This window comes from Mastigoproctus giganteus, chromosome 7, assembly GCF_048544385.1.
Source record: "Mastigoproctus giganteus isolate SK-2022 chromosome 7, ASM4854438v1, whole genome shotgun sequence".
Classification (NCBI taxonomy): domain Eukaryota; kingdom Metazoa; phylum Arthropoda; class Arachnida; order Uropygi; family Thelyphonidae; genus Mastigoproctus; species Mastigoproctus giganteus.
In genome coordinates this window covers 2592729-2605600 of record NC_143581.1, presented here as the reverse complement: position 1 = coordinate 2605600, position 12872 = coordinate 2592729, and the positions used below count along the sequence as shown (strand labels likewise).

At 37.4% G+C, this 12872-nt stretch overlaps 1 protein-coding gene across 3 annotated transcripts in view; it reads left to right on the top strand.

Moving 5' to 3' along the window:
- Positions 1–12872, top strand: part of LOC150082433 (nuclear envelope phosphatase-regulatory subunit 1-like) — a 72634-nt gene that overhangs the window by 56880 nt on the left and 2882 nt on the right. For all 3 annotated transcript variants that reach the window (XM_090378603.1, XM_090378606.1, XM_090378604.1), the window contains exon 5: positions 3406–3460. In XM_090378603.1, coding sequence (XP_090234729.1) covers positions 3406–3460 — 55 coding nt within the window. The remainder of the gene's footprint in view (positions 1–3405; positions 3461–12872) is intronic.

Below are 12872 nucleotides of genomic sequence, written 5' to 3'. Positions count from 1 at the left end.
ACTAAATACAATTAACTTTTTGTATTGATTGCTTTATTGTAAACTCCACTGACCTGGTGGTTGTGCCGGTGAGTATAAACAAGAACTTGAGATATCGGTCTCTAGCTTGGTTATTTCTTAGTATGTTTGCATGATGAACATATTCATTTCAATGCTCCACTTCATGCGTTGGAGTTTTCTTCTTGAGTCACTTGTGCAGGAAGCATTTCCAGTTGGTTGGACTGGATGGGCTTGCCCTTTCCTTGTGGTAGCCATATGGGGAACAGCGCCACTTGCTCCACTGTCTCCAACTTTTTGAACCAACCCATCTGCCTAAGGGTTGGTTCAAAAATCAAATTCATGTGACTATCCTGTGCCACACTTGATGCAGTATGATTATTACTACTCTTTGACATCATCATCCATCTATGGAGGTGGACCTGTTTAGCTTCGGCTTACATCCGATGGCAGTGGTAGAATGATACCAGGTGGTGTCTATCTATTTCAGCTGTCACTTTGACCTGGGGGAGGTAGGTTGACCTTGTAGGTCAACCTACAATATAATTAGATATAATATAAAAAATTATTATTATTATCTGTTTATTTAAACTGAAGCTTTTGCCTCTACACAGCTGGAAAGCAAGAGAGCATGATACAAATTAAAATGCATCCATTTCAGTGAGATTCCCATACATTCAAGTTGGATAATTACTATTTTCACAGAAGATTATTTGCTTAGATATTCAGATAAAAGGTTATAGGTGACAGATGTATTAATTATTTACAGATAGTTCAAAACTTATGACTGTCACCAGGATATTGTCTATACTTATTTACAGTTTATAAATTAGATAGTATGAATCAGAGCTGTAATACTCAATATGTTCTACGTTGATAATAATATTAGTAAATTAATAAGAGGAGTTTACCTCAATATAGTACGTAGAACACTTCCGAATGATACCCTCCAGAAATTAAAACGGAAAAAACGAAAAAATCGACAACTTACCGGTACATTAAAGTAAAATATAAATAATATAAATTAAAGTAAAATATAAATTATTTATATTTTACTTTAATGTACCGGTAAGTTGTCGATTTTTTCGTTTTTTCCGTCTTAATTTCTGGAGGGTATCATACGGAAGTGTTCTACGTACTATATTGAGGTAAACTCCTCTTATTAATTTACTAACAGTTTATAAATGTATTTACAAATTTGGGCTGTTATTGCATACAGGTCAACAGAGAGACAAAGTATATTCCGTAGCAAAACATTTCTGAAGGTCCTCCTGCTTACTGGAAGTTTGACAGAGGTTGCTAATTTTTTTCAGTAAACTAGTCATCGCGATTACTTTACTCCTGTCTGAAGGCAGAATTTGTTGCTGTACTATGTTATATACAGGGTGTTTCAAAACTGATGGTCAATAATTTAAAGGTGAAAAGTACAAACTAAAATAAACAAAAAAAGTTCCAGTGAACATCGGGAAATGTGAACATCGTCCCAGTGAACATCGGGGAAACAGTTCATCTACGTCCCGTAGATGAACTGTTTTCGAGATAATGCACATTTTCTGTTAAGATCTACCACTGACCATGGAAGCACTAGTTTAGCAAAAAGCTGTGAATCCTTTGCCAAGGGTGGTTTTATTAAACATAAGATAATACATTTTTAATTTTTGGTTTCAACACCAGGATTTTAGAGATTACATGTTACAGGATGTTCTTTCTAACACTCTTTCCTCAACATCAGGTGTTATGCTTCTGGGCCTACCTGCTTGTACTCCATGTGCGAAGCACCCATGTTCTCTAAGGTGTTGATGTACCCTGATGAATGTGCACCTGTTGTGCTGCTGCTCCTACCATTGTTTGGTGCATAATGGCCTTTAGCTGCCATTGCACCATAAAACTAACAACTGGGCTGCCTTCAGCAGGGAAATGCTTCTTGGTACAAATGTGCAGCCTCGAATGCATTGCTGTTGGCTTTACCATACATGAAGTGCATGACCGCATACTCTTCATTGCTGTAACCTCTTTCCATGTTGACTATCCTTTGACAAGTACTAGTATGCCTGCTACGTCTCAGAGCATTGAGAGAGGGGAAACAGAGAAGATGAGCATAAGTCAGTGGCGGATCCCAACTCTGTACAGTTCACCTTCTCAGTGGTAGATCCCAACTAGAAATGTGCAATATCTCGAAAACGATTCACTTAAGGACTTAAAAACCTGTGTTTACTGGGTTTTTTTTTGCATATTGTAGTCTGTACAGTTCACCTTTAAATTATTGACCATCACTTTTGAAACACCCTGAATAATTTTGATGCTCTTCTTTATCCAGGTACAAAAATGGACATAGCACCAACAATACAGTATACAATTACATTGGATACATATGAAATTTAATGTCGAAATTTAAAGAATTGTAACACTTCTAATATTTTCAGGATGGTTGAATGGAATAGAGTTTTATCTGCTGTAAAGGGTTTTATAAGTAGCATCATTGGCCTTCTGGCTGTTTCATATGGGATTAACTTTGGCAAACCCCCCCCCCCCCCCTTTTTTTTTTTTTAACATTGCCTTTGTCATTTTTTTAAAATATTTCTTCCACTCTCCCCACATTCTGAGATTTTTAACTAAATATAAAAAAAAAAAAAACTGTCATTCAGTAATGACAAGAGTCTAATGCATTAAGGGCTTAAGCCTCAAGCTGCGAAAGAGATTAGACTGTGTGTATTTTAGTGAAAATGCATCGTTTAAGTTACATCTCATATTGTATGTAACTACAAATACAAATTTGCTAACCTATAATTAGCTGTGTATAAATGATGCATTTGCACTAAAATACAATCTCTCTTTCGTAGCTTGAGGCTTAAGCCTCAAGCTGCGAAAGAGAGACTAGACTATGCAAATGCATAGTCTTAACTTATATCATACACCATCAGGCATCTCTCATATTGTGGAAATATACTTCACAACTGGTTTGTCATCATTACCCACCTACCGAATAAGGGCCAAATAGCCTTGAAACAGTGCTGTCTGGGTGGTGGTATCCACTGAGAATAAGTAACAATAGTCTTCTCCTTCGGGTGAAGCGTTACTTATTTGAAGTAGTGCAAATGTCATGGCAACTCGTCGTGAAGGTATTCGCAATATGAGATGTAACTTAAACGATGCCGCTATTACAAATTTGCTAATCTATAATTAGCTGTGTATAAATGATACATTTGCACTAAAATACACATAGTGTAATGACAAGAGATAATTTATTATATTCAAGCAGAAAATGAAAGCTATAAATATATATATATTTTTAATGATGTTAAATTTATATTTAATCTTTGAAGTTGTCTTTATTGTTCTTTTAATATAATATTTAAATAAAAACTTCCTTTTTTAAATGTTATTTCTGATTTCCTTTACTGTTGCTAGCATTGTATCTAGAGTACGGTTGGTGTTAGCAGACTTTAATATGTCGTGCGATGATGTGAGTATAACATTTAAGTATGTACAGATGTGTGTGTGTGTGTGTGTGTGTGTGTATATTAACATGTGTTACTTATAATACGTTTGCCATGCTGTTACTGATTACTACTTGGTCACTTGAACTACAAACCATAGTCTCACATATACATTTCATTCCAGCCTGTTGTATCAAAAGCAAGAAAAATGCTTCTCTCTCTCTCTCTCTCTCTCTCTCTCTCTCTCTCTCTCTCTCTCTCTCTCTCTCTCTCATTGGTGGACTGTAGTTTTGGCTTGGTCTAGAATAGAATACAGAACAAACTTTTAATCTTGATGAATAAAATTTTGTTTCCTTCAAAGTACTACATATGGATAGAAGTAACCCCAAAGAAATGTATCAACTGTGTGGTACTACACTTGGGGTGGCAGAAAATGAAAAAGATCTGGGAGTAATTATTGTGCAGTCAGATATGAAGTTTTCTGAGCAGTGCAGACTGGCTGCCAGAGCAGATCATGGGGTATTGTCATTGATATACAGGAATTTTGCTAGCAGGGAACAGGAGGTGATTGTCCCTCTGTATAAGGCAATGGTCAGGCCACGGCTTGAGTACTGTGTACAGGTCTGGAGGCCTCATTTTGGGGAGGATGTAGAGTTGCTTGAGTAAGTACAGAGAAGTGCAACAAGATTGGTGAGGGTAACAAAGGGGGTCTCTTACCAGGAAAGGCTTCAGTTCTGCAAATTGCAGTGTCTAGAGACTGGGCACCTGCAAGGTGATCTGATTGAAGTGTATAAGGCCTTGAAAGATTTGAAAATTGCAGAAATTTGCCTTTAGTTGGCAGGTAGTTGATTGCTGGAACAAACTTCCATCTGTTGTTTTGGAAGTTGATAGTTTAAATCAGGGCCGCATTAAGGTTTTCATAGGCCATAGGCACTCTTGTATTAAACTCCCCGCCTCGCCCCGACATATCACTGGGGACAGACAGACATCATTCCAAAAACTATCCTATGGACCTCAAAATGTGCATATCCGTTATGGTTGTTAAAATTTTTCCGAATTCTTAGCCTTTGTGTATCCTTCCCTCATATTTTAATATGGGATGTGGTAAGGTGAGGAAGGGCATAAAGCAAAAAAGAATAATGTATCGTAGATGAGAAAATTGCATGATTTAAAAAAATTCACGCTTAAAATTATTAATGTAATTTAATAATGTACACTGGTGATTTTTAAATTTTTGAAAAATTTCCGATCCGAATCAGATTGGCACTCACCCAAACCGGTCAGATCATCCAGCCGATTCGGGTCAGATGTATTGTGTGGCACATTATGGCATTCGGCATTGGTGGTGTTCTGTGATTACAATCAAAAGGATCACTGTAGCCGGACAGCAATCAAAAGTCAATCACATTATTGTAAGTTACCAAAACTTGATAAAATAGGTAAATAACTAAGTAAAATAGTAACACTGAATGCAGTAGTACAATAACTTATTTTAAATATTAATTAGATAGTATGAACCAGAGCTGTAATGCTCAATACATTCTATGTTGATATCAATATTTGTAAAATAATAAGAGAAGTTTACCTCAATATAGTACGTAGAACACTTCCATATGATACTCTCCAGAAATTAAAACAAAAAAATCGAAAATCTTACATTAGAGTAACAAATAATTAAAAATCAATTTAACGCAATTAAAAATAAGAAAATGAATTAAAAGAATTTAACGAAAAAATTGCAAAACGGTTTTCCTTCCTGAAGCTGACAACACTTTTCGACCGTATGTCGTGATCACAGGAATGAAAATATGAAAATTACCGAATAGGGGTGAGCACGAACCTTAATACTGATTATTTGTCTTCGTGCATGTGCATAAAAGCCCACGAATCAGAGATCAGATATGGCTGTTGAACATTAACAGAATTCTCGTGTAATTTAATATTTCTACGGTTTCTGCAATTAATAGTCGCGTATAATTACATTGGACACTAAATATTTTCGCCTCATTAAATAAAAAGTGTTTTCCGTTAACGGCATGAAAGGCTAAATCTGACGCTGCTGAACGAGACGTACAAACTGAGGCCGCGTGTTGATTAACAAATATTCAGAGGAAAACGTGTTGAACCTTGGCAAGACGAGTCGCAATCACCACACAAAATGTTGTATACCAGGTCATTAATTTGTGTTGCGAACGAGGAAAGGACTGAGCGAGTGTTCAGTATAGTGTGTAATTTCCGTATTGGCCTGGCTACAATTTTAAATTCGGTATCTTTAAAGAATCTGTTAAGCTGTTTGTGCCACTGTTCAACATATGGGACAGAAATAAAGAATTTTTCGATATTACTATTGTTGGTTGGTGTAGTATTTTGTATCCTATCCTTAGCTTGTACCCTATTTCAGTCAATTATACAAAGCTTCCAATTAAGGAAATTTTTCACTTAATTAAACTGTTAGTTGAGGCCAACTATATCACCTTTCGAGACAAAGTGTACAAACAAATTTTTGGTTTGCCAATGGGATTGAGTCTGAGTGGCTTAATATCGGAGATCTATCTCTCAACAATTGAGCATATACATTTGACACCTTTTCGACCCCGTATCACATACTATGGGAGGTGCCGACCGGGCTAGCTGGGTGGGTATAGTGCCTGCCTGGCATCCCAAAGGTCGCTGGTTCGAATCCCGCTTCGGACTTGGATCAAAGCTGCAAAAACCTTGGGAGGTGCATTATGGCCACAGAAGCCGATGCGCCAACTACCAAAAAAAAACACTATGGGAGGTATTTAGGCGTTCTAGTTATTACTTGATGGTAGTACTTAGATGCCTTCTACAGATGTCTTACCAACATATACCAACCTGATTTGATTGTGTTCTACTCCAGGTGCATTAATTTTATATCCTTTGTATACATTTGGTTTGTAGCACACGCTGTTGTTTTGGTATGCTTATTATATCACAAAAGATTTACATCAGTATTTTACTGATGTTTCTCATCCACTGAGTATCTCCTGGATTTATATGCTTTCTGATTTAGAGACACATGTATCTAAATATTCATGGATTAGAAGCACATGGGTTCTTGAGTTGAACTACTGGGTATTATGGAAATGCAGTCTTTCACAGGGAATTTGCAGTTGTGCAGGGTGTTGTAGTAGTAGTAGTAGTGGTGGCATGTGATGCAAAAAACCAAGTGTATGAGCTTATGCAGCATCAGCCAAAAAAATAAAAAAAAAAATCACACCATTCCCTCCAAATGCCTGTCCAGTTCCTCCTTAAATTTATTCAACCTATCAACTTCCACAATGACAGATGGAAGTTTGTTCCAGCAATTAACCACCCGCTGGCTAAAGGCAAATTTCGGCACATCTATTCTACATCTGTCCTTTCTTAATTTGAATTTATGCCCCCTTAGGTTAGTAATCTGAACAAGTGGAAGGATCCGATCAGAATTCAGCGTGCTCAACCTATTCAAGGCCTTATACACCTCAATCAAATCACCGTGCAGGTGCCTAGTCTCCAGCCATTGCAATTTGCAGAAATTAAGCCTCTCTGGGTAAGAGGATCCCTTTATTCCCCTCACCAATCTTGTTGCCCTTCTCTGTACACGCTCAAGCAAATCTACATCCTTCCTAAAATGAGGCCTCCAGACCTGTATGCAGTACTCAAGGCGTGGCCTGACCATTGCCTTATACAGACGGACAATCATATCCTTTTCCCTGCTAGCAAAATTCCTATATATATCATCGACAAAACCCCATGACCTGCCCTGGCAGCCTGTCTGCATTGCTCAGAATACTTCATATCTGACTGCACAATTACTCCCAGGTCTTTTTCATTTTCTACCACCTTAAGTGTAGCACCACACAGTTGGTACGTTTCTCTGGGGTTACTTCTACCCATATGCAGTACTTTGCATTTGTCAAGGTTAAACTTCAGTTGCCACTTCTTAGCTCATCTGCCCAAATTATCTAGATCCTGTTGCAGTAGCACACTGCCATTACTGTCATTAGCAACCGTGCCAACCTTTGTATCATCTGCAAACTTCAATATTAAGCGTGATATACCTTCATCAATATCATTGATAAATATACAAAACAACAGTGGGCCCAACACCGAACCCTGTGGGACTCCACTAATAACATTAGTCCACGAAGAGCAGCACCCATTGATTACCACCCTCTGTCTTCTCCCACTTAACCATCCTTTTATTCATTGTAGCAACTTACCCTTAATACCATTCTGCTCCAGTTTGTACAATAGTCTTCCATGTGCAATTCCAAATATATGATATCAAAATTATTTTTTGCATCCAGTTCCTTTGTAACCACATCATAATATCCTATGATGTCAGACAAGACAAATTTGTCAGACAAGACTTTCCCTTAACAAACCCATGCTGTGTCTGAATTATTGCTGCAGCCTTGTCTAGATCCTGCAATGCATCTTTAACCAGTGACTCCATTATTTTACCCGGAACAAAAGTTAAACTAACTGGTCTGTAATTACTCGTGTCACCCTTCGATCCCCCTTTGTGAATTGGGGATACATTTGCACATCTCCAGTCCGTGGGAACCTCCCCTGAGTCCAAGGATACTCTCATAATTATGGCTAAGGATTTGCTTAGTTGCTTTGCCGCCTCCTTTAATATAACTGGATAGATCCCATCCACCCCAGGTGCTTTTCTTATGTTTAACTTCAACAATTTCTCCTCCACTTTTCTCTCAGTTATTACAAAATCATTAAGTATCCAGCTACAATTTGATACCCTTCCGCCATTTTCAAACCTTAATAATTCCTCATGTGTGAATGTAGATGCAAAATACTCATTCAGTTTGTTTGCTATCTGAGCAGGATCATCAACAGTCGAACCATCGATGTCAAGTGGACCAATCATATTCATCCCCTTCCTTTTAGAGTTTATATAAGTAAAGAAATCCTTGCTGTTTTTCTTAGCATCTTTTGCCAAGGATTTCTCATCTGCCTTCGCGCCTGCCTAACCTCCTTTGTGACTTGATTACAGACTAGCTTATATCTGCCAGAGGCTTCTGAGTCGCTTGATAATTTATATGCATCCCATGCATTTTTCTTCTCTGTTACGAGTCTTATTAGTTCATTAGATAACCATTTAGGCCTAAACCTTGAACAATATTTCTTAATAGGTATGAAGCTTTTAGTAGCATCCACGATTAATTCTTTGAATGCTTCCCGCTTACTGTTGGTAACATCGTCTGTTGATCCCACTGTACAGAATTTAAAAACTTTCTGAGACCACTGTACTCACCTTTATGGAAGCAAAAACCCTTTCCTTTACCCCTGACTGGTAATTAAATCTTTAAGTAAATCCCACTTCAGTACACTGTGATCACTGCCACCTAGTGGTTCCTTTATCTGCAAATTGTTAATACACGAATGATGACTGCTGATAACCAGATCAAGAGTATTACTCTCCCTGGTTGCCTCTCGAACATGTTGCTGCAGAAAACAATCATCCAATAAATCCATAAAAGTCTGACTAGTGTGTGGGTGACCTACCCACAAGTTCCAGTCAATATCTGGGAAGTTAAAATCCCCCATTATAAGACATTCTGATTTACTAGCCCACTCTATTTCTCTGTACAATTGTTGATTGTACTCATTCGAGTCATTAGGCCTATAACACACTCCTATTCTTATTTTTGCTTTCGCAGTGCTTATGTCACACCAAACTGACTCAACAGTTCACTGTTCATCTTTATCAGGCCCAGGCAAATTATGGCCTGTGGGATGCATACAACCCGCTGCACATTTTTGTGCGGCCCGCAAGCTTTAATTGTATTTTCAAAAAAAGTTTACTTATTTTATGCCTTTTGAAAAATAAATTTGTATATGTAATACATTATAGAATTTGTCAACTTGTAAATTGTTTTATCATCTCTGTATTGTTCAATTTGAAATTGTGCACGAACCGGAGCGAGCCAACGGACGCTTTTATAACAGTATAATTTATAATTTTATAAACTAACCGCGCGAAACTACGGTAACAGACAACCGGTGATGACGACAACGGCTTTGCTGTGGTGGCGGAGCAATAGGATAGGACTGCCAACCGGCCGCAGTTCCAATCTGTTTTCTCTGACGGTCATCCCGCAGTTAGTTTTTTTTTTTTTTTTTTTTTTTTTTTCCCGTTATCTTCGGTTATTATCTTGGTGCCAGTAGCGATAAAAATAATATTTACGGCCTTTTAAAAAAGAATAAAAAACGAAAAATTCAACAAGAGCATAGTGTCTTTAATGAAGAGTGGAACACAAAATATTTTTTTGTTAACATAAATAACAAGACTATTTGTCTCATCTGCCGGGAGTGTCTCAGTGTTGAAAGAGTACAATATTAAAAGACATTTCACTACTAAACATTCCGAATATGGTGCCAATTTAACTCCGGAAGAGAGAAAGAAAACTGCTGATGGATTGATTCAAAATTTATCTAGACAACAAAATGTGTTTACGCGGCTAATTAAGGAACAAGAAGCTACTGTAGAGGCAAGTTTTGTTATTTCTCATATATTAAAGAATGTATGATGGAATTATATCTCCTGACATTAAACACAAATTTGAGAATATAAGTTTATCTCGGCGAACCGTAGTAAGAAGAATTGAATGTATCGATACAAATTTGAATGAGACCACTGTTTATTATCAGTATTAGAATCCATAACATGGTACTCGATAGTTCTCGACGAAAGTAATGACCAAAAGAATACTGCACAGTTATTAATTTTCATACGTGAATGTACATCTAATTTTGAAATTATTGAAGAGCTTCTTTCAGTGGAATCTCTTAGAGACCAAACAACGGGCTGATATATTTGAAAAAGTTGAAAAATGCTTAGCAAGATATAATTTACAATGGAACAAAATGGTAAGCGTAACAACTGACGGAGCACCAAGTTTGACAGGTAAAAATGTTGGAGCATTAAAGAAAATTCAAGATAAAATTTATGAAAATTATCCTGATTATAATTTAATTACAATTCATTGTATTATACATCAACAAGTATTATGTAAAAATGTGTTAAAAGTTGAACCTGTCACATCTTGTATTATTAAACTAGTAAATTTAATACAATCGAGGGGCCTGAAACAGACAATTCGTTAATTTTCTCCAAGATATTGAATCTGAGTACACAGATATTCCTTATCATAGCCAAATTCGATGGCTTAGCTTAGGAAAAGTTCTTCGACGAGTATGGGATCTTAAAGATGACATCATTCTATTTTTAAAACTGAAAAATATTATGGACTTTCCCGAATTAACTGATAATAACTGGATTTGTGATTTTGCTTTTGCCCTGGCCATCGTGACACACTTAAATACTTTCAACACCGTGTTACAAGGGAAAAATTTATATGCCCATGATATGGTAAAAAGTTTGAATGCATTTCATTTAAAACTCCAGTTGTTCCTTCGACATTTATTGATTAACAAGGTAGACCACTTTCCAACCATGAAGTTGCTGAAGATTCCAGAAAATAAATTTGAAAAATATTGTGAAATTATCAATGCGCTGAATGACGACTTTTCACAAAGATCTGGCGACTTCCGAAAATTTGGCAATAGTGCGCGATCCATTTTCAATAGAAATTGCTAGTGCAATTTCTATTGAACTACAACTTCAGATTATATATCTGCAGTGTGATACCGATTTAAGGGAATTGCACCGTCGTGAGGAGATCTGTAAATTCGACGAACTTAAAGATTTTCCCCGAAAAATGTTGGTTATTTTTGAATTAACCTACATATGTGAACAAACATTTTCCATCATGAATCTAAATAAAAATTCTTTACGATCAAGCATCACCAATGAACATTTACAAGCAGTTTTAAGAATCTCAACTACAAAATTAACACCCGAAATTAAAAAAAATGTTAAAAGATGTAAAACAGTTCCATTCATCTCATTAAATTCCTGGTTGTTAGAGAATAATTTTTTTTATGTTATATTTTCATGATAACAAATAATATATATCTAAAAATAGTATTTTACGTGCGGCCCGCCTTCTTTTTGAATTCCTAATGTGGCCCTTCAGCCAAAAAGTTTGCCCGGGCCTGATCTATATCAGCTGGGTGTACTTCTTTTGATTTTATGTTTTTCTTAATTAACAGCATAACACCTCCTCCCTTTCTATCCTGTCTATCCTTTCTGTACACATTGTACTCCCCAAATTCCAGTTCTGCATTCCTTATATCTGTGTGACACCATGTCTCTGCTATCCCAACAATATCTGCCTTTGATGTCTCGACCAACAAATTCATCAAATTTATTTACTATACTTCTAGCCTTGGTATACATGCAAGCATACATGCTCCTATTCCTAGTTACCCTAACACATCCCATATACCCACCTATTTCACGATGACTGCCATCCGTCCCTGAAACCCCCAACACCCCTCGCCCCAGGTCGCTACTTATTCTAATAGAGGCGTCTCCGTAGCCAGGTGGGAAGGAGCAGCAGTGTGTACCACACGCGTCTTGATTAGACCGGGGTTCGAGCCCGTCACCACCAAATATGGAGGATGCGGAAAGGTCAGGGAATGACCACCGCATATTCCGGAGCAATATGGCCTTAGTTGCTAATGCTCCTAAAAACCAAACAACAACAACATTCTAATAGAAATTGTGCAAGAATCACCTGCGGCTACTGTTAAACTATTAGTCCTTGTATCCCCCCAAGCTAGCAGTTTTCTGACCCACCTAACACTGCCTCGATAGCATCAGCAAATATTCTTGCACCCTTTCTATTTAAGTGTATCCCATTCCTGTAGAAGCAGTCTCTCCTGTTAACAAGTATAGACCAGGCTGAAAAAAATTCTATCCCTTGAGCCTTGCACAATCTTTCCAGGGCCGAATTTATCGACAAGGCTCTCATCATATACTCCCTTCTATCGTGTCTGGGCAGAATTGCAGACACTTTCAAATTCAACCCTAATTCATGGCTTTTTTTCAACAGTGACCTGTACTTGTTAAGTAATTCTGCTGGTCTCCTACTCCTAAAATCATTAGTGCCAACGTGTACAACTATATCACCTTTTGTGCCCTTAAAAGATGATATCCACTCTACAACATCATCAACCTTTGCCCCTGGCAGACATACCCTGGTCCTGTTCCACCTATCCTTTTTACAAAACATGTTTCCCTGACAATAGAATCACCAACAACTACTAGTTCCTGTGGGACCAGCGCATTCTGCCTTGGGGGTTGCCGCTGTGTTGCATGATTATTATTATTATTAATAGCCATATGGTGCAAGGAAGCCTGAGGCTTATGCTGCACCAGGAAAAAAAAAAGTTCCCGAGTTACCCTGAGAGAGAGAGAGAGAGAGAGAGAGAGAGAGAGAGAGTAGAAGGGAATCACCAAGAAAGAGAAGAATGATGATATCCAGCTCAGGATCCTGGGTGTGC